Source organism: Festucalex cinctus, chromosome 13 (genome assembly GCF_051991245.1).
Source record: "Festucalex cinctus isolate MCC-2025b chromosome 13, RoL_Fcin_1.0, whole genome shotgun sequence".
Taxonomy (NCBI): Eukaryota; Metazoa; Chordata; class Actinopteri; order Syngnathiformes; family Syngnathidae; genus Festucalex; species Festucalex cinctus.
In genome coordinates this window covers 21,223,611-21,247,446 of record NC_135423.1, presented here as the reverse complement: position 1 = coordinate 21,247,446, position 23,836 = coordinate 21,223,611, and the positions used below count along the sequence as shown (strand labels likewise).

At 40.4% G+C, this 23,836-nt stretch overlaps 1 protein-coding gene across 1 annotated transcript; it reads left to right on the top strand.

Annotated features, from left to right (window-relative positions):
- The first annotated feature begins 5,628 nt into the window (after positions 1 to 5,628).
- On the top strand, positions 5,629 to 18,898 carry gap43 (growth associated protein 43). The gene is made up of 3 exons (XM_077542032.1): positions 5,629 to 5,887; positions 11,964 to 12,570; positions 17,695 to 18,898. Exons 1-3 carry the CDS (start codon positions 5,858 to 5,860, stop codon positions 17,772 to 17,774), a joined length of 717 nt encoding a protein of 238 aa, XP_077398158.1. The 5' UTR covers positions 5,629 to 5,857; the 3' UTR covers positions 17,775 to 18,898.
- Positions 18,899 to 23,836: the final 4,938 nt, after the last annotated feature.

Below are 23,836 nucleotides of genomic sequence, written 5' to 3'. Positions count from 1 at the left end.
ATGTACGTACGAACTCTTGTGATGATTTATGTATTTTCATTCATTTAATTCTCGTGCATTTCCTGTTGTAGGCAACCAATGAAAATTAGTTTCATAAATCCATTCTCCAGAACTATCATTGGAATATATATTTTCCCTGTGCAGTGCTGTACTGTACTTTTCTGTTTCCTGAATATTCATTCTCGTCATTTGCCTGTCTGGCTGAGTTGTGTTATGTGGGAGTCATTACACAATTTTCGCAGTCGGTCTAGTATTTCCTTTCTGCATGCATTTACTGCAGTAACACCCAGAAAAAGTGTTCATCCCTGCTATGTGGTTAATTTACAGGGTTTGTCTAAATAATCAATAGAGTAATAGGTCTTGGGTTAGGGTTAGACTTGATTTATTTGAACTGTCGATTGCGCAACTCTCCGAAATTCTCAACCGATTGTCATTTTTGTTGTTGGATATTATGCAGGAAATAACTCAGCTATGCGGCGTTGCCGGAATCATATTAATAAGTCTGGTAACAAACCAATCAGTTTGTAAATCCATCAAGAATTCAGTGAGTTATGAGGATTTAAGTCAAGGGTCAACCATTAGTGTCCCATGTAAAGATGTGTGTACTGTACACGAAATGACATACATGTTATCACTGAAAATGAACACCAAGATTGTTACTGGACTGTTAGCTCAGTAAATTAGACATGACTCTCTGGAGCAGATAATCTGGGTTTGAGTCTCAGTTTTTTTTTTTTTGTTTTTTTAATTACATGGCTAATCGAGGGAGCTAAACTAAATACAGTGGTACCTCTACTTACGAAATTAATTGGTTCTGTAAGAAAGTTCTTCAGTAGAAAAATTTGTAAGTAGAGACGCATTTTCCATGTAAATTCCCTAATCCGTTCCAAGCTTCCGAAATTTCAGACATAAATGTTTTATAAAGCATAAAAATGCATCAAAACATGTAACAAATACATGTTACAATTAGATTATTGCACAATAAATGTGAGTTGTGCATAATGTAAATAACAAAGAATAGAGTAAAGAATAAAAATGATGGTCATTTACCTTTTTAACTGCTGTCATCGTTTTTTTGCCCTCTGGTTCATGTTCTCCTCCCTCAGAAGTGTTTTTTTTTTTTTTTTTTTTGCCTGGTGTTTCGTAAAGAACTGATCCATGGATGTTTTTTTTTTTTTTATAAACAATCCTTCGTTAATGTCCAATGCAAGCATCATCTTAGTGAGCAAACGCCCGACTGGTGAACACTTTTTCTGGGCGATTCTTTTTAACAAATTCTGAAACTTCATGGAAACTTCCGGTATGGCGAGGGATCTTTAAAAAAAAAAAAAGGCCCGAATCGTCGCAATTAAAAACTTACTGTGCCTTCATCAATCACCAATTGTTTGAATTGTTGCACAAATTCGTTGGCCGTTAGTTCATACATTTACAAAAAAAATCGGAACACCTCATGGGCCGCGGGATGAATGATCAGGACGCCGTATAGACACCGATCTAGTATACGCTCATACCTATGGTAGAGGTTCCTCTTAGCCAATGGGATGCCAGAAACATGCACAAACACCGATCAAGTATTTACGCTCATAGGTACCTATGGTAGGAAATAGCCATAGCCGAAAGTATGTTGCGTTCGGTAATGTATTTTTACCTTTCGTATCTAGAAATTTCTTTCGTAACAAGAGGCAATATTTTCCCGTTGAGGAGTTTCGTAACTCGAAAATTTCGTTTGAAGAGACGTTCGTAAGTAGAGGTTCCACTGTATGTAACACTTGATCGTATTTTGGTGCATGGTAAAACAACCAAGATGGTCGTGTGTGACACCTCATACCATGTTTAAACAATTCCATCCATCCATCCATCCATCCATCCATTTTCTTGACTGCTTATTCCTCACAAGGGTCGCGGAGGGTGCTGGAGCCTATCCCAGCTGGCTCTGGGGAGTAGGCGGGGTACAGGCTGGACTGGTTGCCAGCCAATCGCAGGGCACACAGAGACAACCAACCATCCACACTCACAAGCACACCTAGGGACAATTTGGAGCGGCCAATTAACCTGCCATGCATGTCTTTGGAATGTGGGAGGAGACCGGAGTACCCGGAGAAGACCCACGCGGGCACGGGGAGAACATGCAAACTCCACCCAGGAAGGCCGAAGCCTGGACTCAAACCCAAGTCCTCAGAACTGGGAGGCGGACATGCTAACCAGTCTTCCACCGTGTCGCCCGTTTAAACAATTTATGCAATAATATTTCATGATCTAAGGTAGGGGTGTGAATTGGCTAGTACCTGACGATTCGATTCGTATCACGATTCATAAGTCACGATTCAATTTGACACTGATTAATCCCAATACGAATTTATAAGTCGATTGTTGCACTTTTTTTTACTCAAATTTATACTAATCAGTCAACTTGTAAATGTACACTGTAAGATTTGCATGAAAATGTAATATTTATGTATCTGAAACTTCAGTCTTATAACTGTGAGCCACTGTATTTAATCTGGTTCATGTTTGAACAGCATTGAAATAAAATATTAGGGCTTAATGTTCCATTAATATAACATTCTTCCATTGTTAAGGTGTGAATCCTAACCTGAAGTAAGATGTTTGGTTGAATATTTTTCTATTAAAAAATGGATATTTAATCACTGCCAGCCATTTTAGAAAATGTAAAAATTTTCAATACCCACGCGATATTACGTTCAATAATTATAAATAAACCGAATCTACCAAATGACAGAATAGAATCCCTACTTTTTGCCTCGTCCCGTTCTTTTATAAATGACAGTAGAAAAATGTAGGTTCTCACTTTGCTTTATCTATCCTTCCCTCCTTCCTCTCTTTAGTTTTTCCTCTGGTCACTTGAGATCTTAATTTATTAGAAGTATGAGGTTTCTGGGGTTGGCATAAGACTGGTTTTGTAACCACGCAGGAGGGGTCTTGTTGGGTTAGGCTGGACTTCACCTTGATGGATTGGATGTACTGGCTTCTATGGATCTCACTCTGCCTTATCGATCCTTCCCACCTTCCTCTCTTTAGTTTTTCCTCTGGGCTCTTGAGATCTCGCTAAATTTGCTGGAATTTAGAGGCTTCCGGGGTTGGCGTAAGACTTTGATTTTGTAATCATGGGGAAGGCAGGAAGTGTTTGGTCGGTGCTGGATTTCACTTTGATTTACCTTTCTTTTCTCTTTATTTCTTTTTTTTCTGACCTTTTCTCTGGTCTCCTGACCATTTAAACCTCACGACTCTGGCAAGATTCTGAAGTACCTGGTTAAGGCGAAGGGTAATGGGATATTTATAAGGTTTTAGGTGAATGAATGAGTATAAATTTATACGTATTTGCACGCACGCACACGCACGCACGCGCACGCACGCAAACGCACACACGCAAACGCACGCACGCACGCAAACGCACGCACGCAAACGCACGCACACATACACACAAAAAAAAAAAAAAAAAAAAGAGCAATGATGACAAGACGTTGAATCGGTAAGACTACCGAATGAACAATTCTGAGCTCTTTAAAAAAAAAAAAAAAAAAAAAGATAATAAAAAAAATGTAGGTTTGCCAAAATACAGCCATTTCTCCCATGGACTCTGAAACTGTGTTTATTTCGTATAAAATGGGGCAATGACGTCATCTACCGGTGGTAGGCATCAGTAAAGTTGTTTCCAAGTTTGACATTTACAGTGGAGCATAATCATTCTCCCACATCTATCCCCGCTCTAAAAAATACATTTGACATGTATACTTGTAGGCGGCACGGTGGATGACTGGTTAGCACGTCGCCTCCCAGTTCTGAGGACTCCGGTTCGAGTCCTGGCTCCGGCCATTCCTGGTGGAGTTTGCATGTTCTGCCTGTACCCGCGTGGGTCTTCTCCGGGTACTCCGGTCTCCTCCCACATTTCAAAGACATGCATGGCAGGTTAATTGGGCGCTCCAAATTGTCCCTAGGTGTGCTTGTGAGTGTGGATGGTTGTTCGTCTCTGTGTGCCCTGCGATTGGCTGGCAACCAGTCCAGGGTGTCACCCGCCTACTGCCCAGAGCCAGCTGAGATAGGCGCCAGCAGCCCCCGCGACCCTTGTGAGGAATAAGCGGTCAAGAAAATGAATGGATGGATGGATGGAAGTATACTTGTCAAAGGCAGTGAATGAGTTAAAAATCGATTCGGCCGCCTGTTGAATCTATTCGAGAATTGCGCACTGTAATATCGCGATTTTATTGCCGAATCGATTTTTTTAACACCCCTGATCTAAGGTATCAAATACTTTTTTGTAAATCCACAAAAAGTAAAAGTACCATTGAATTTGAATTATGTTCAAACATATTTAAATATGTTTCAGTGTATTTGCATATACGTTCAAATGTAGTTGCCAGTAAAAAAAACTATTCCCTCCACATTGGCAGTTCCACGCTTAGTGCTGGGAAAGATGACGCATGGCACATAATGGTGATGTAGAAAAGCAACGTGATAGTGGCAGACTTGTGTGGCAGGAACGCTGTGGCTCAGGGGTGTATAGTAGATCAATATTTTCCCCTCAGTGACGTGAGTTGAGAATAATCCCGTAAAAGAAAAGACAAACTTGTACATGTCTCACTCCCCATGTTGTGTCCGTAGCATCTGCTGGAACTCACTAGTATCTGCGCGGGGGTGGGGACTCTTGTGGCACTATAGTGCGTTTGTGCTGTTATGAAAGACAAACACAGCATGGGCGTTTGCCTACCTTACTGTTGGGTGATGATTCTAAATATAATTGTGGGGGGAAACATGCACGGTAAATGAGACCCGTGTGCAAAATGTGAGCAGTGAAGGAAAAAAAAATAAAGGAAGGAGGGGGATAAATCTGCCACACCCGGCCCTCTTGCATCCTTCTTCTACCTTCATCCCTTTCTCTCTCTCACACACACACAAACTCACTCCTCCTCCTCTGCTCTCCAAGTCTATCTGCTAGTGTTTCCATGAGAACAGCGCACTGGGCATGGGGGGTGGGCTGGTGGGATGATGGCGCGGCTGACGTGTCCTAAGAGCACGGCGTGCGTGTGCATGCATGCATCTATGCATGCGCTATCATCTCTGCTCACTTTCACATTTCTCTACTGGCAAGCGCAGATGCTGGCACTTCCACAAAACATGCTTTGGGCATAGCCTTGGTAATTTGGATGTTGAGTTAACACTAATGTGAGATCCTCAGAGTGTTTTGCACAGTCAGAGAGGCAGCTTAACAAGAAGAAAATCCATTTACAAGAAGATATTTTTGGGGGGGAACCTTATTGTGTGAAAAAGTGGAGGAGTGAAGAGAACTCAATACAAATACATTAAAATAAGACTTGAGTAGAGGTCAGGGTTTTGCTATAGCTTGGCTGAAGGGGGAGGAGAAGAGTTCTGATATAAAATAGGTGAGAAGAAGGGAATATGGAATATGGAGGGATGGAAGGGGCGAGGCAAAGGGTGGGGTTTTAAAGGGCGGGCTTGTAGTCATTGTCAGGCAAAGTGGGAGGGGGAGCAAGAAAGAGAGAAAGAGAGAGCAAGAGCGAGGTGCAACCCGGCACACTGACTAAAGCAAACGTGGATGTGCAGACTGGGAAGAGTAAACGCACTGATCAGCATAGCTGTTGATATAGGAGAGAGAGAGAGAGAGAGAGAGAGAGAGAGAGAGAGAGAGAGAGAGAGAGAGAGAGAGAGAGAGAGAGAGAGAGAGAGAGAGAACACGTGTGTGAGTGTGTGTGAGTGTGTGCACGCAAGAGAGAGGGGGAGAGAGAGAGAGAGCAAGCGAGGGGTGAGAGAAGAAGAGAAAAGAAGGAAAAGGGAAAGAAAGAAGGCGAGAAGAAAAAGGGAGGATACTACGACGACAACTATGCTGTGCTGCATACGAAGAACCAAACCGGTAAACTCCTCTCATTTGCTTCATCCATTTATTTCAATTGTTCAGCTCCATCATGTGGCAAAATGTCAACTTTGAACTTTTGAGTGTTGCTATTGCTGTCAGTCAGAGGTTGTAGAAGATGTTGATGTAAATGACTTGGACTGGGGGGGCAGTTTGTTTCATGGTGGTTTCTCTACAGAGACCCCAGACACGCCTTGTGGATGCGATTTTCCTCCATGAATGGATGTTGCTACTCAGTGTATTTACAGTTTAAGACTGTAATTTGATCTGAAGAGGCTTCCCTTATTATTGATCGTGCACTTGTTCAACGTGAAAGAATATTGAGACACTTGATCGCTTCTGTACTGTTATAAAACCTCATTAAATAAAGAGCTTCATTATTCATTTCAATTGCAGCAAACTTTAACGCGATTAAATCATACTTTCAATTGTCTTGAGAATTGCGGGCAACACCCAAAAAAGTACATTTCCACAGTGAGGAGGAGAAAAAAAAAGGGTGGGGTGCAGAGTGAGTGAGCAGCACCATCATGTCAGCGGCCTCGAGGGATTACAATGGGAATAAATGACTCTAAATAGATTATCATAGCCCTCCAGCACCATGAGTGGATTCTGCCAATGGAGGGTACAATGAAGTGTGCACTCGTTTAAAGGGTGTGAAAGGCTGGTGTTAGCTGAGAATTAAAAAAAAAAAAAAAAAAAGGAAAGAAAAAGGCAGGCAAGGTGCTGCATGGAAATGGGTGGATCCAAATTGTGCCAGAGAAAGAAGAGGTGCTCATTATTGCATTAGCCATCAAGCCGGGGATATTTTCTGTTTTGAGTGACAAGAATCATTTTCCCGCCACCATCGTTAATCAAACGTGAATGTGATTTTATCGGATTCATGACATGCTACATTTTGATGACACTTGATTGCTTCATTAATTTCTGGATGAGTCATATTAACTGTGGCAGGCAGAAGTCAGAAATTAAGGAAACAAGACAGCTGAAAAAAGAGCAGAAAATGCAGAAGTAAAAAAAGAGTAACAGGAGTACCAAGATGAACATTTTCAGTGTACTGTAGATACAACGAAAGGTACCAGGGAGGGGGAGAGAAAGAGTAAAATAACGATTTAAATGAGACTTAATGGGGAGGGGGAGTGGGTGCAGGAAGGCAGAAAGGAAATGAAAGTGGATGGTGGCAGAACGAGGGATCATAGTTGGATGTGGGGAAGAAGGGGCGGAAACATGGAGGGGGGGGGGAGCCGGCACGCTGCACACTGCAGCCATGTGGTGGGTGAGGCGCCGGCTTTTCGTGAGCTTTTCCCACTGCAGGCTGCTTCAAGCATGAGTGCCACCACGGGGTTGAACATAAAACATTTGTCTTCCTTCACCTGCTTCGATGAACTGACTAATTGTGTCAAAAAGATCCTCGGTTTTCTGCCGAGCAATGTTGCTATGAGTGTTAGCATTATGTGCTAAAAGGGAGTGGCTGTCAACTCCAGGTTTAGCGTTTGTCTTTGGACACAATTCAGATTCAGTCGCTTTTATTTATGGGTGGGAAAAAAAGTAGGATTAAGCTTTTGTGTTTATGTCTATATCCGGCCGAGGTTCCATTTTAAGTCCCTTAAGAAGCAGAACCTTTAGCTAACAGTGTTACACTATTAGCTTCCAATGATGATGTTCGGCTAATCTGCCCAATCAAATTCAACATAGTCAAGAGCTTCTTCTCAGCTCCACCCCACCACCATTTTTAATTCATCCTGAGGTCAAGACCACACCTCTGTCACGCCTGCCTCCACTTTCAAATCAAAATCAAGATCAAAATCAATCAATCATTAATGATTCGTATGGCCGCTTAAGCTTGGATTTAGCCGCCACAGCCCACATTGGCAATTCTTCCATTCTCCTGTGGCCACCACATCATGTCCAGCCATCCGTTCCCTCTCCAGCTCTCCTCCCCCACCTGCAGCTCTCCTCATCCCTCGCTCCCTTGTCAGATCACTGGCGATTGCAGAGCCTTTGTTCAGACAGCGAATCAGTGTAATTGAATTAAAGGCTGCTCCGGAGGATGTAATGATGCTAGCATATGGTCGCATATTAGTCGGCGCGGCGCGTTCATCGTAAACGAAGCCGTACATTCTGTAACACCGCCCACTGATGGACGAGCACGAGGGCTGACGCGGCGATGGCGGCCAGGGGCTGTGGCCGCCGCCACCTGAGCCGCCCTCGACTCATCTGCAGGAGATAGTTGGCTACAAGGGTGTGGTGCGACGATGAGTCTGCCTGGGTGAGCGAGACAGGGAGAGGAGAGAGAGTGAGCGAGAGAGAGAGAATGAAAGGATGGCTGGCTTGGTACGAAACAAAGTGAAGACAGCACAGACAGCACGAGGCAGATGTTCAGCAGTGCCGCTTGGTGTCTGGATTATTTCACCGTCAGTAGCTAAAATCAGACTGGCACTGTGATTCTATAACTAATACCGTTGTTTAAGACTATTAACACACTGCAGAATTATCCACTAATCACAAATGAAACGTATATTCTTGACACTTTAAATTCTTTTCAATCAAATCATTTCCTGTCGCCTGAGTGGTGATGGAAAAAGGAAACCACCAAACCAGATGTGTTCATTTTTGTGACAAATGGCTCCATGGCACATCAGCCATCACTCAGGCGAACACTCAACTGTCCCATCTTTCCTCCCCCTTTCTGAAACACATTCCCTAATGGCAACCAGACACTGAGGTGGCGGATTGCTACCGTGTCACTGTTGGGGGATGGGGTGTCCGTGTGTGAGTGGTTATAGATCTACAGCCGATGACTCTGGGTGTGGTTCTCACGACAGCTGGTGCCCACCCAAGGGCAGAGGCAGACGAGAGCGTAACAGACTGCAGATGTAATAGACACATCCAGTGGTCAGATTATGTGCTGAACACGTTCAGACTTTTATTACATGACTCTGAGTCAGGCGGTTAATTTGATCAATGTTGTGCTTGTAGATTCTAAAAATGAGGATGACCGTTTATTCGTCACCCTTTGTAGTCTTCCAATATCATAGCTCTTGTATGCAGATCGCATAATCGGCATGAAAATCAAACTTGCAAAAATGGTTAACTAGTTAAAATTAAGCATCTTTGGGGTGAGAATAAATGACAGGCAAGTTTGATAAATTCCTTAATTGACGGCTAATTGTCATCCGAGTAAAATGGTGGTCTACTAACGTGAGTGGTCTGCTTGTACCCGTGGGCAGTGCAGCCGGATTTTTGAATGAAAATATGTGCCGCACAGATACTGAGGGGAATAGCGCCTGCAGGGGGGTACGTGACTGGGGTTCAATTAACAGTCACAAGAAGCAGATTTGCAGTGAGAGTTTTAAGGTGGAATATAATAAATGGGAGAAACTGAATATGATTTTTGAATACAATATAACCACATTTTTAAAGAAAATTTGTATAATTCATCATAGTTTTGATAATGTATCCCTGCCATCAATCATAAAAGTCCAAAGAAAGTCAGCGTATCAGGAAGTAAAGCCTTTTGTAACGGAAACAACGAAATCAGTATCAATAATGCAAATGGTGATGCCGCAAAAGTGGTCAAACCAGGATGATGATCTTCCCCTTCATCCCCATAAACTCATATGAGATCACTTCTGGCACGTTATTACATTTGCACTCACACACCCTAATCTCTAAAGTAGCTGACAACCCCCTCCGATCCAATAATGATGTCATAGCACCATATTCCAAGACACCCTCGTCCGTTGCTGTCTCCTTCGCTCCCTCTCTGATTCATTGTATGCAGCCAGTAAGTAATTCTATTTAGAGTTAAGTGCTTGGGTCAAATTTTGGCAATTGTAAGCACCAATGAGATCAGTCGTGATAAAAGGCCCAATAAGTCACCGGGGACCTTGCATATTACACACAGGGTATGACGGTGCCAAGCAGTATTGCTACATCTTATCACAAAATAGTGTACAACCACAATCCTAAACCCTCATGTTGTATTTTTAATTGAATGAAAGCTTAAATTGCTGTGTTATTCTTAAGCAGGATTTACACCCTTTGAACCCTTTGGGGTGAACGTGAATATTGTTGCACTGTTGCACCTTGTCGTCGATGCTGCAATATTGAGCTGACACTGACCCTGAAAATGACTTGTTGGTTTTAGGGCCTGCACATCCTAAATCATGTCACACCGTTGTGCTAGCATACTGACAGCTATCTCAACCCACATATATATATATATATATATATATATATATATATATATATATATATATATATATATATATATATATATATATATATATATATATATATATATATATATATAAAAAAATCTCCCATCCCCTCTTGACCACACCACCCCCACCCCAATGCACTCTGACACTTCTCGCACAGTAACCCCCACTTAGGGCAAGCTGATTGCAACCCCTGATTTATGTGCTGCTATCGGCTGGCAAGAGGTCAGGTACACTGCCGATCGGGAATGTCTTTCATTGCACCAACCAGCAGACAGCACTGTGATGAGTTAGCACTCTGGTTGCCAAGGTAACCTTTGATAGCTGGAAGGGACATGGTAGTGAATGCTGAGGAAATTGAAACAGGCGGCTGGTTCCCTAGCAGCCAGATGAGACTGAGTCACAGAAAGCAAGATCCATTATTGTGAGAACAACTTTAATATTGGATTTCGTTTCCATTTAGAGGATATCATAGGTAATATTAAGCTCTACGTTTGATTATTTCCTCAATTATTTTCTGTAGCAGTATCAAGCCATACAACAATTTGTCATTTCCGGAATTTGTCATGATTGACAATGGCCCCAATATGGCACTGTAAAATCAGATACTTACTTCTTAATAAAAGAGATATCATTTTTTTTTTCTTTACAATAATGTTCTATGAGCCCCCACTAGTCTAAACACAGAATCCTGATTAATATTTTGCTTGTGGAATATGAGTTGAGCAGAAAATTCCACCCAATTTTATCACTCTTCGGTCGGGGGCAGCCATTTTGGCACTCGCTTTCAACTGAAAATGATATTAGAGTGCCAAAGGGCACAGGTGATTGCCAATCACAGTTCAGCTTGCGAATGTCACTTGACCAAATACTGAAAACAAGTGAGCCATGATTGGTCGTTACCTGAGCACAGAGCAACTGTGATGTCATCTTCAGTCGACAGTGTGTGGCAAAATGGCGGCGCCCTGAACTAGATCAACACGGGTGCTGCTTTTGCTGCTTAATTAATATCCCACAAACGCAATATTAATCACAGTGCTGTGTTTAGAGTAGAAATAGAAAATATTATGGTAAAGAAAATGTTTGACTTGACTTCCCTGGAAAGAGAACGGACTGAAATGAATAAAGGAAATCCACCACCACAATCAATTGATTCTGCATATTTATCATTTGGCCTTACAGCTTGCATGCACAATTTATTTTTGCTTAATGTTGCTTATTCACATTTTTTTCCCCAATGTGTACATTAAATGCTTTTGATTGGTTGAAAGAATATTTAACCTAAATTTGTTTGCTTATTTATTTTGAATGTACTGTAACATTTTGTTTGCATTTTCAGTGCTCATCATTTTTTCCTTTATTTGATTTGATTTCTTTTCATTAGATGATTAAATGACTCATAACACAACCCACTATTTGATGGACAGCTTTGGATCCAGTAACCAAAGGTAATATAATGGTGCCCTTTTAATAACTCCTTGTCCTTTTCCTAACCATGGTCCTCATCCCGTCTGACACTTGCATTTTCTCCTAACTACTAGTCCCAGAACGTTGACCCAATCTGTCCAGTATTTCTACATCAGGCTTACCAGTTTTCAAGCTCACTAACACCTGTCCTTTTTCATCTTTAAAGCATTTACTTCTAGCCTTTTGTCTCCTCTGAACTCTCAACTAAATCCATTATTTACCTATAAGGTAAATAATAAGGTATGCCAGCATGACAGCTTGAGATGATCATTCTCAAGCAAATGACTTCACCACTGTATTAGAATACTTGATATTTGTACATTCATGCTGGTCACAATTTATATATTCTTTCCAGTGTATTTTAATATAACTCCTTTCTTGATGGCTAGGTGGAGAAAAATGAGGATGTGGACCAGAAGATTGAGCAGGATGGCACCACCAACAAACCTGAAGACAAGGCCCATAAGGCTGCCACCAAAATACAGGCCAGCTTCCGTGGACACATAACTCGGAAAAAGATGAAAGATGGAGAGGAAGAGAAGGATGGCGACAATCCTGCTGCTGCGGAAGAAGCAACAGAGGGTGGCGAGGAGGTGAAGAAAGCAGAAGGATCCGCCGCCGAGGAGGGGGACGCTGCAGAAGAGAAGGGAAAAAAGGAAGAGGAAACGAGCCAAGCCAAAAGTCCCGTGACAGAAAAGCCTGCTAACTCGCCAGCAGCCGCTGCTCCCTCTCCTGCAGGAGCAGCGACGCCTCCTGTAGGGGCAGCACCTGCCGCCGTCTCTCCCGCAGCATCCTCCGAGCCCCCCAAAGAGGAGCCAAAGGCCGAGGAGAAGGCTGAAGAGAAACCCAAAGATGCGGAGGCGGCCAAGAGCCCCACCACAGCTGACAAGAAGGTGGAGGAGGGCGAGGAGAAAAAGGAGGCCAGACAAGCCGACGTGCCTGCTGCTGTCAGCCCGACAGCCGAGAAGGAGGAGCTTGACCAAACAAAAGATAAAGGTATGGATTACATTGGCCAGCCAAAAATATATATTGCTTTTTTAGAGTGTCAAAGATATTTTAAGGGTTTCTGGGTAACTTGGGGCTGCTGAGTCATTTATTTGAAACAAGCATCCACGTGGTTATTACGTGTTGCGGTGGTTATGAATTTTTGCTTCATATGAAACATGATTTACATATAGAAGGCTTTCAGTGATAATGATTGCTGTCTTTCACAATATTACATCAAAAATGCCAGTATCCAATACTGTATGGACATGCTTGAAAAGAAAGATACAGACTCAAAGTTGTAGTATAAGGAGGATACCAATATCAAAATATGGGTATTTTTTTTATACACTTTTTAAAGTAACAAAAATATGGACTATCTTAAAAACTACAGCCAACTCAGAAAACAAACAAACAAAAAACAAAAAAACAAAAACAAAACAATAAAACAAAACAAACAAAAAAAAACAATGTAATTTCTGGATTGAGTGACATCCAAATACCCTGAAATCTTTGAAACTTTCTTGGCACACAAAATGTGTTGACCAGTGCTATTATTCATTATTATTATTTACAAAAATACTTCAAAACAGGAATAATTAGTTTTAATTAATTAGTTTTTCAGCTCACAGGAACTATAAATGGTTCCTTACACAACAGTATGAAAGGGGTACTGAGTTCACAGACTAATATGCACTTTGACACGCCACAATTAAAATGCCCAATAAAAATAATTGATGCGTCTTCCTATCGTCCACTTGGCAACCATCTCAGGGAATATCTGCTTGCCCTGTCTTCAAGATTTAAAGATTTTTGGCCGGCCTCTGCTGGTTAACACAGACATTGGAGCACCACATTAGATGAGACAACCTGCAAGATGTCAACTTCATGCCGATGAAATGTGGTGTGAAACATGCCAAAAATAATACTGTTCTAACAAATAAGAACCCAAGAAAGAAGATATAAATAAAAAAAAAATACAATAAAAAGTACACATACACTCTTGCTGTGTGATGTACTATATATCGTCCAATTTCTGTTCAATGGTAATATACATTACAAAATCAATCTTACAAAATTACTTTCCATACAATTGATAGTGGGTGCCACAACGCAAAAGCAAAAGGAAATGCTCAGTTTTTATCCTGTCATAACCATTTGTTAATAGCCAGAGTTCATATGTCTAAATCACAATTGCCCTACTGCCAATGAAAAACTGGCATTTATGAACTGAACTCACAAGATTGTTTGAACAATCTTGGGACATTACGCCAAAAAACGCCAAACATCACAACACATTTGTTTCCCAATGAAATCACTATTCTATTAACTAGGGATGGGCGAGTACAGATACCAGGTATCGGTATCGGGCCGATACCAGCCTTTTTTCAAGTACTCGAGTACTCGTGATGCAGACGAGTACAAGCGACCGATGGCAGAGGTGGAATACGTTAAGTGAGTTCTCCTTGCCTGTAACTGGTGCTAGTTTGCAGCAGTTTTTCACCAAAACTTCACCGGTTTGGAAATACTTCAAAATTATGAATCTTAAACTAAAAGAGCATTTTTGTGTTTTATTTTGAGCGTTAAGACTATTGAAGAGTGACTGTGCTGTTTTTTTGTAAAAATTAAAGGAAATATATTTGTTTAAAAATATCTTTTAGTGATTTTTTTTATTTGTCATAATGTACTACTGGTATCGGCAGTTGGTATCAGTATCGGTGAGTACTGAGGGTCTGAGTATCGTTATCGGTATCGGTCTGAAAAAAAGTGGTATCGAACATCCCTACTATTAACCACTTTGGAAAGAGTGAAAACCAGTACTACTAAATGCAATTCAGAGCTGCTATATGTGGTCCCAGGATGCTCCTGTCTGGGTCAGACAGGTACGGTACAGTTGATGGAGCATGCTCAGTCTGAAATAGGCGGGGGCGTGAGACACCCACACCCACAAACGTGCACACCAACTGGAGCGCTACACTGAATCTAGGTCACCAAGCAGCCCTGTCTCTGCGTTGTCATAGTTACCACCTCGATGGGATAGCTGGCCTGCATAGAGCAGAGCACAGATAACAGGTGTTCCGATTCAGATGAATGATTAATGATCCTTACCGGTCACGATCCACACCGGGATGTCTGTCACACACAAGGAACTGGTGGCCCCCATCTGCTTGATTAACAGAATTTCAGTCCCGGTACACACACCCAATCGGACTGATTTTGAGCCCAATTCACCTTTTCTGACCAAAGGCTCAATTGTCTAAAGTGTCTTTGCTTTACAATATGCTTGGAAAAAGGGAATTGATGTGAATATATTCCCTTAAATCCTCAAAGAAATGCTTTTCTTGAGATGGTGCGGGGACATTTCAGTGGCAAAAGTCCAGAAATCAACAATATTAAATGGCTACCTTCACACACAAAACACCGATAATATCAACAGAAAGCTTGGGGTTCTCTGAAGCAGCAGCAGATTTGATTTAAAGCTATATCATTATTACATATATGAAACAACATGAGGCCATAACACAATTTCTTGTGGTGTAAACAAAACATCCTAGTTGCTAGGCTAATGCGGAAAGTCGCTGCTTATTGGTCAGATTTACTTTGTGCAGTTTGAAATGAACGCGACAATCCCGGGGACAAAATGGATTGCCAAATAATAATAATAATAATAATAATAATAATAATAATAATAATAATATTGAACAATCTATACATTGATTGAAGATATAAAGTGTGCTGTGGTCTGACGAGACAACATCCCATGTTGTTTTTGTAAATCATAAATGTCATATCAAAGAGTAAAAGGACCAGTCGGATTGTTAAAGCACAAAGTTCAAAAGCCAGCATCTATGATGGAAAGGGGATGTATTAGTACACATTGCATGCACATTTTTGAAGACACTATTAATGCTGTGTAAGAGATACAGTTGGTTTTGCAGCAACGTATGCTGACATCCAAGAAACGTCTTTTTCAGCAAGACAATGCCAAGCACGTGCTAAACTTTGTCGTAAAAGAGTGCGAATAATAGACTGGCATGCCAGCAGTCCAGACCTGCCTCCCATTGAAAGTGTCTGGCACATTATGAAGCGCAAAATATGATAATGAATGTTATTGAATGTTGTTAAAAAGAAAAGTGATGTAACAGTGGTATACATGCCCCTATCCCACTGTTTTTTAAATCTGTTTGCCTGCATCAAATTCATATGAGTGATATTTTGCAAACAAACATTAACTTTATCAGTTTGAACATTAAATATATTGTCTTTGTAGTATATTCAAATGAATGTAGGTTGAAACAGAGTAACTAATCATTGAACTCACACAACTCCATTTGGAATTGTGGTTTGTAATGACTAGTAATTACGACAGAAGAAGTGCCACGGGAGCTTTCTTTTTGACTTTTTATTTGGTAAAATGATTGATACAAAGTGCATTATAAAGAATATTCCATGCTCTTCACTGTTGCGTAAGAGAACTCCATCCATCATCCATTCATCTGTCTGTCCATCCATCCATGATTATTCCATCATCCGTCCGTCCATCCATCCATCCATCCATCCATCCATCCATCCATCCATCCATCCATCATCCATCCATCCATCCATCCATCCATCCATCCATCCATCCATCCATCCATCTGTGATTATTCCATCCATCCATCCATCCATCCATCCATCCATCCATCCATCCATCCATCTGTGATTATTCCATCCATCCATCCATCCATCCATCCATCCATCCGTGATTATTCCACCATCCATCCATCCATCCATCCATCCATCCATCCATCCATCCATCCATCCATCCATCCATCCATCCATCCGTGATTATTCCATCATCCATCCATCCATCCATCCATCCATCCATTTTCTATAACACTGCCTTCATTAATTCTGAATCAGCTGCAGAGAGCTGCACATGTACTGTAAACAAAACAAAAAAAACATTCTCTCACATTCACACCTATAGACAAATTGCAGTCTTCAAATGACTGAACGTGTGTCTTTGAAAAGCCTGGAGTACCCGATGACAACGCACACAATGCACAGTGATATCATGCATCATTTACACATAGAGATGAGAGTCAAGCCAGGAGCTTTAGAACTGTGAGGCAGATGTGCAAACCATACTGAGTTCCCTTAAAGAAATGAAACTGGCAAATTTGGTTCCCCTAAAAGTTAGTCAAAGACTCTAAATTGCCAATAAGTGTGAATGTGAATGGTTGGCTTCCCTCCTGTGGTTGACTGGTGACAAGTTCAGGAGGTACCCAGCCTCTCATCATGTCGCAAAACAAACTCAAATCAGGAAAGTGCTGTAGTTGGTTGCTGACTAAGACCACCTAAAGAAAAACGATGATGATTGTGAGCTCATCTTCAATATTTTTGGACTCTATACAGTATGGTGACTCAGACTGCATTCACATGCTAATTACGCTCGACCTTTAAGTTCTCTGATGTGACTCATAATGTCTTGAATCTGATCCACATTTAACGTAAAAGCACTTACACATGATCAATCTGCTTCTCTTGGTCCCTCGGCCTCTCTCGCACACTCTGAAGAGTACAAACACGTCATCTTCCCAGTTTCTAATGCGATGATGTCACCCTTAAAAGAGGGTGAGCTCATTGCAGAGTGGTTATGACATCACCAGTTAGTTTTCGAGAGTTGAATAAGTTTAATACACTGATCAAAAATGATTTTCACCACGCGGACTTTGCAAAGGATCATTATTATATGTACACATATCAACTTGAGATGTTTCTGCCAGTGGTTTACCCTGAGGTCCTCACACAATATCAGATATGACAGGCTCACTTTAAATATTTAGGACCCATTAGGAGCACGTGCCCATCTTATGAGTTACAGTCTGTATGATATCTCTGACATGAGCAACTTCTGCCTTACTCTCTTAAGCACTTATCAGCTCACACTTTAACTCAGTGTACATACAGCATATTGTTTTAAATGCTCTTTGAATCAATGGTCTTTGATGCTCAGTATCTCTAAGGGCCAGATCAAGTCTTATAATTATTCCAGGCCCTGCTGTGAAAACCTTCTTTCTCTGGCTCATTTTTCAGTCTCCTTTTCTGCCCTGTGATTTTTATTTCCTACCTTTCGTCTCCTCTTTCTCCCAGATGCTGCAGAGGAGTCGAAAGCAGAGGGGGACACCCCAGCAGATGCAGCCGCAGAGGCCACTGAGTCCAAGGACGACTGAGGCAAAGTCTAACCTCCCAAAAGAAGAATTACGAGAATGAAGAAAAACAAAAATCTAAAAAGGTTGCTCTTTGTCTTCCCAGTGCAAAGGCAGTCCGTTTTTATTTGTTTGTCATTTTTTGCGTGGCAATGGTTTTCTCATGTTGGGGGAGTTTCCAGCGTGAAGTTTTTTGGCTCAAGCTAATACTATGATGACGTGGTGACGATGTTGTTGTTGTTGATGATTCTGAAATATGATTGTTATGCTGATGAGGAGAAAGATTTGATTTCTAGCATCTTTCGCTATGTATTGTAGAAGGTTTGGCAGTGGTTTATAAAACTCCCAACTGGAAAGATTCACATTTAATATGTAGGGCAAATAAATTCAACTTTATTTGCTTACGCATTGCAAATTCAATCTGTACTTTGGCCAGTGCACGCACAAAAAAAGCTGGTTTTTACATGCAACCCAAGTTTTCATTACAAGTGTATTGAAAACACAACAAACAGGAAATACAAAACATATTGTGATAAGAATGTATACTTAAATGTGCATCATTTCCAGTTGGAGAGCTGTATACTACAACATATAGGACAATACTATTACTCTCGCTACTACTTTGCTTGAGTCACTCAAGCTTGAATAACAGCCCTTTTACAAACTGTCTTGACCCTCATTTGCAGAAAAGGACCTGTTGCCATTCAAATGCCATGTTCGTATAATAAACTTTAGAAATCTGCTTTAGTATTATGATTACATGAAAACGTATATTCTGCCAACCAAATAGGAGAGCAGTAGCATGAACCATCGAACCAGATGCATGATGGGAACTCTCCCTCTGAGAGGAACTTTTTCGCATTTACCGAAACTTAAGAGGTGTGGCGGCTTCTTTTTGATGTCTTTGATGTTGTTATGACAGTTTATATGAATTGGGATAATCCTCTTGCACAGACGTTAAAAAAATACATTAAAAAAAATCACACAAATGAGCAAAAAAAACAAAACAAAAACAAAAAAACTTTTCCTATGTTCCAGTGAGTGCAATGTCCAGTTTCAACCTAACAAAGAGTTCCAACTTGTGAGGAAACAAAAAAATGGTTTCAATGTCTGTTTTCAAAATAAAGCAAATGTGCCAATTACCATCATTAATTGTGGTGTTTGTTTCAAAAGTTTCTACTTTTCGGAGGACTTAGCAGAGTGGAGCCTAAAAAAATATTTCATTGGTTGTCTCACTTATCTGAACCTTTCAGAAATCTGTGAAGATCTTCACAATTGACTGGTGTGAAAGTGAGTGTGAAAGATTGAATGTCTGTACTGAATGTGCCCTGCATTTAGTGTGTACCTGCCTCACCTGCAACACTAATGAGGACAAACAGTACAGTATTTCTGGGAAAGAGGACATCCATATGATATTCCGGATAATATGATGCCAGCAATTGTCACAATTCAAATTGCTACTGAAGATTGTGATAGCATAGCCCAAGTTTAGCCTTTACCACTGTAGATTAAACATATGCCATTATTTTCCTCTCACTTGTTTTATTCTGTTCTATTCTGAACAGAATAGGCAATTAGCCTAAAGCTTGCACTTATTTATGTTTTAGTTACATGACGAGAATGTTTACCGTTCAGTAGGCCTATGCCAGGGCTGGACTAGCTATCTGGCATTCAGGGCAGATGCCCAGTGGGCTGGCGTGTTTTGGGGCAAATAAAAGCAGGAACAGACCCAAGTAAAAGGTAGTGTTTAGAATTGTGAAGAATTAAGTGAATTTTGTGCCATTATGCTTTTTTAGATATGATTTGAATGAACAGATTGTTAATTGCAGTATGCAAAACGGTGTCAGCTGTGATTGGCTGCTAGCTAGCAAATGCACAAGATAAATACACACAAAGAGAATTTTTTAACCAATTTAAGATTACAAATTGAATTGCTTTAAAAAAAAAATCACTTCAATTGGTAACACAATTGAATTACGTTAATCCAAAGTGAATATATTAATGAGTTATTTAACTTAATATATTCACTTGAATTAAATTAATCCAAAGTAATTCCAAATTAGCATATTAAATTGAATGAACTCAATTGATTAAACTTAATATATTCTATATATAATTATATTTTTAGCGTGTACACCATAAGCAAAGCAACGGCAGATAAAATGGCGCTCTCTAGTAATAAATTAGGATCTGCATATCATTGATTTTCACTTATACATGGACCTGCTTTTATTAAGTGTTTTGACTAAGCTTCTGCATATGTGTGCATATTATTTTATGAAACCTTGACTGTGAATGGTATGACAAACAATGATTTGCCAGAGGCATTAAAAAACAATAACATACAAGTATTAAAGTTAAGCTACCATTGTAAAATAAAACACAAATAAATTGAAACGGCTCAAGATTTGACGCAGTCTAATGAAGAGTGATGGGACGAGAACAGAAGATGCTCGCAGAGCTATGCTGTCATCTAGTGGTGTTTTATGTACTGTACTGTATACATATTGCATAACATGTCAGAACTTCATGTTCCTGTTTCTCTGCCTGTCTGTTCAGATTTACACAGAATTCCTTGGTGAGTTGGAGCAGACTCAACTGCGTCGTCGCACCTACTGACAATTAGACACCAGATTACTGAATTACTTATTACGTTTCAGTTTTCCACGGTTGCTAAGCACCATTTCATTAAAACTGATTCACCTGAATTCTGATGTTCGTTTGTTGTTTTCGATGTTGATACTTTGGATACATGAGTCGGGGTGCAACGGTTTAAGATTATGGTGTACGATTATAGTCTGAAAAAAAAAACAGTTACGCGGTTTTACAGTTATTCTTATAGACATAAAAAAAAATAAATCACATTAGCATTCTATGAAAATGTATATTTTTAACAATTACCAGAAAAAAAAGTTGCTGCCTTTTAAAAACAAATACAGCAGATTAGACATAGACACGTGCTCTTAAAATAGAGCATAGGCACCCTCTTTTGCTTTCATCTAAAAAAAACAAAAACAAAAAACAAACAAACAAAAAATCATCTTTCAATTTATTTGCATTTCAATCTTACTTACAGGTGAAATGTTCACCCACAGCCTTTAAACTGGCGAGTTGTGCAGTTTACTGTAGTGTAGGCATTTTGCAGCCAAATACCGAGATACTTCCTTGGTAGTACCAAGATGGCGTCTCCTCGGTTTCAAAAGTCTCAATTCGGACGTTTAAGAAAACCACAGTTAATCGTAAAACCGGTTAATTGCTGCACTCCTATACATGAGTGGGAGTGGTCCTTTCCCGGCAATCCCCAGTCAGTCCGAGACTTCGTCCTTGCACTTTCTTCATGCATCGCCTCAGCCCAGTTGACTGTAATAATGACTTTGGTAATAGGAAGCTGCTGGCCATCGTTTTTGTGTTACAGGTGTGGAAACCCTTGCAGAGGGGAAGCTTACTAGGTTTACAAAGACCACAAAAACCTCATCTATATTCCATCCGCCTGTAGAATTCCCATCAGGCACTTTTATTACCCGTTTCAATTTCTCCATCACCGACCTTGGTCCCAGAACGTCAAGCCAGATGCACTAGGCAGGATTTACGGTCCCTCCATTGAATGAATCTACTCCAGATATGATCGTACCGTGCCCCAGATTGGTAGGGGTGTCCAGTGGGAGGTGGAGAAATTGGTGACCAATGCCCATCTCAAAGGTGACATGTTATTCGGGAGTCAGCTGTCCTCAATTTCCGATTGCTCAGAGGTTTTGGTGGCCACGAGCCACGACTCAAGAAGGACATTGGAGAATCATCTCTGTCATTGTCTGCTTTGTCCGTAATTAATCTGCGGCCTTGTCCATCCCATTCCGCCCTTGGTGCCACACTGCCCTGGACTTCAGCACCATGTGTTTGACCCTGTTTTCCAAGATGGTTCACCCCTGGAGACTGCGGCTAATGAAACACATTAAAAACGGCACCCCCTCCAACCTGGTATTGACGATGGAGCCATTGCAAAGCAACGGTTCTTCCACCTTCCCTGGGTGGAATAAGCCCACAACTCGCCCAGTTCAGCAGTTTGTTTGTATTTTCACAGTCTTCTTGGTGGGCGGAGAGACTCATGTGTCACAGCTGCTGTCAATAACCGGCAATAAGTTGTATATTTAGGCGCAGCATACATTGCTTTTCACCATAGTTCATCTTGCCTCAGCTAGTCGTACTTAACTTTTGCTCTTTCGTTCTTGTATGAAAGTACATCTGTGATTTTCTGTTACTGTTTCGCCACCCAAACCCAGAAGGCAACTTAAGAACATGTCGTACAGTGCACTTGACTTTAGTTTACAGTAAGTGACCATGATCAGACTCAAATCACACGTACCTCCAATCAAGTTTCCCTTTGAAATTTATAGAATGGAATTAAGTTTCAACAAAACACAAGGTTTCTTATAACCGGTTTTGTTTGTTTGTTTGTTTTAATAAGAAAAACAACAGTTAAATTGTTACATTAATACATTACAGTTAGTTCCATTAATAGTTTTTTTTTTTTTCACCACACTTTCACTGAACTTAATCATCACTATATTCTGCCTATTTTTTATTTTTTTTTGCCTCACTTCACTTACTTTCAGCAACTTCCCCAGTCTTTTGATGGTCAGAGGTCCGCAGTTTAGAAAATATGTTAATTCCCTTATCTGGCGATATAGCCTTTATTGAGGTTATGCTTCAGTACAGAACATTATAAAATAGCCCCCTGTGTTCGTATTACTTTGCCAGGTTGACTACATACATACTTCACTCATGTTTTTTTTTTTTTGGACAAAGTTGACCACTTCTCAACACTCATTTTCATAGGTGCCATAGTCAGAAAAAAAAAACGAAGCAAACGTGAGCACAAAATAAGTTAAAGTACCACATCTTCACAATTAGTGGCGAAGTTGCTAAAACTAACTCCTAAGTTTGATAGCCCCATTCTTGTCATATAACTTTGAAGGTTTTAGACTTCAAGTTCAAACCTCCACAACGACAAGTTAGTAAGACAGTGAGGCAGTGAAGTCATACAATTTGGAGTCCACCCAAACTTGTTAACTCATTTGCTCCCAATAACGTATAAATACGTTTTTTTTATGTTTTAAGTATCCCAAAGATGTATTTATATGTTTTTTTTGTTTTTTTATGCTAGAGCATACAGAAGGCTTTGATGCAGCCTCTCAACTGCAAAGAACGGTTGCAGAAATGGTAGTTATTACACAAACAGCCAGCAGGTGGCAGCAGAGTATAAGAGATCAACCAGGGCCATGTTGAGAACAAAGCTAAATTACTTACAATTTTGAATAGATTTGTGAAAACTGATGAACCTTAGCTCTCTTCTAATGCTAATTGCTGCAAAACGGAAACAGATAGAAACATTCTTGTTTTCCTGATGAAAGAAGAGACTTTAATCTTTTTTTTGATAAGTTCCCTGTCTTAATAGCAATAGAACACAATATTCTGTTGGCCTTGCAAAATCTGTCAAAATCCAGTAAAACAGCCGACAGCGAACGGGATTGTTTCTGTGAAAATGACTGGGAGCCAAAGAATTAAAAAGATACCAGAAATGTTTCACAAAAAACTGTCATGACTTCAGCTCTGTAAACACATTTATATAAACACCATTATATAATGTGCAACAGACATATGCAAATGCAGCAACGATTCCCGACCAGGCTGTTGTGGTATATGAGTGTCCCGTGAGATGTGCCACAGAAAGTGATTTAATTTCACTTAATTTGTCCGAAAAAAAATCTTTTTGACTATTATATCGTTGCTGAGCTATCTATGAGAATGACGCATACTGACAGGCAGAACAATTAAGTTATTCCCTATATTGGATAGCAGGTGTTGTCTTGCATAGAACATAATAGGTTTTTGGCTTGGATTGGACAGGTCCACATTCACAACAAATTTGTGTGTAAAATGACACGAGAACCATATTCTTTCAGAAAATCAGTGCCTTAATCAATAAATATTGACAAACAGTGCAATGCAGTTACTTCACTTATCAGTTAAATGCATCAATCGTTTTTTTTTTTTTTTTTCGTTTTCATAATGTAGCCCTGTCATTGGCT

Bases quoted from the DNA above. Each gene is read 5' to 3' on its own strand.
- gap43 (XM_077542032.1), top strand. From the start codon at position 5,858: ATGCTGTGCTGCATACGAAGAACCAAACCG. The intron at 5,888-11,963 runs GTAAACTCCTCT...CTTGATGGCTAG, and splicing joins GCATACGAAGAACCAAACCG to GTGGAGAAAAATGAGGATGT. The intron at 12,571-17,694 runs GTATGGATTACA...TCTTTCTCCCAG, and splicing joins TGACCAAACAAAAGATAAAG to ATGCTGCAGAGGAGTCGAAA.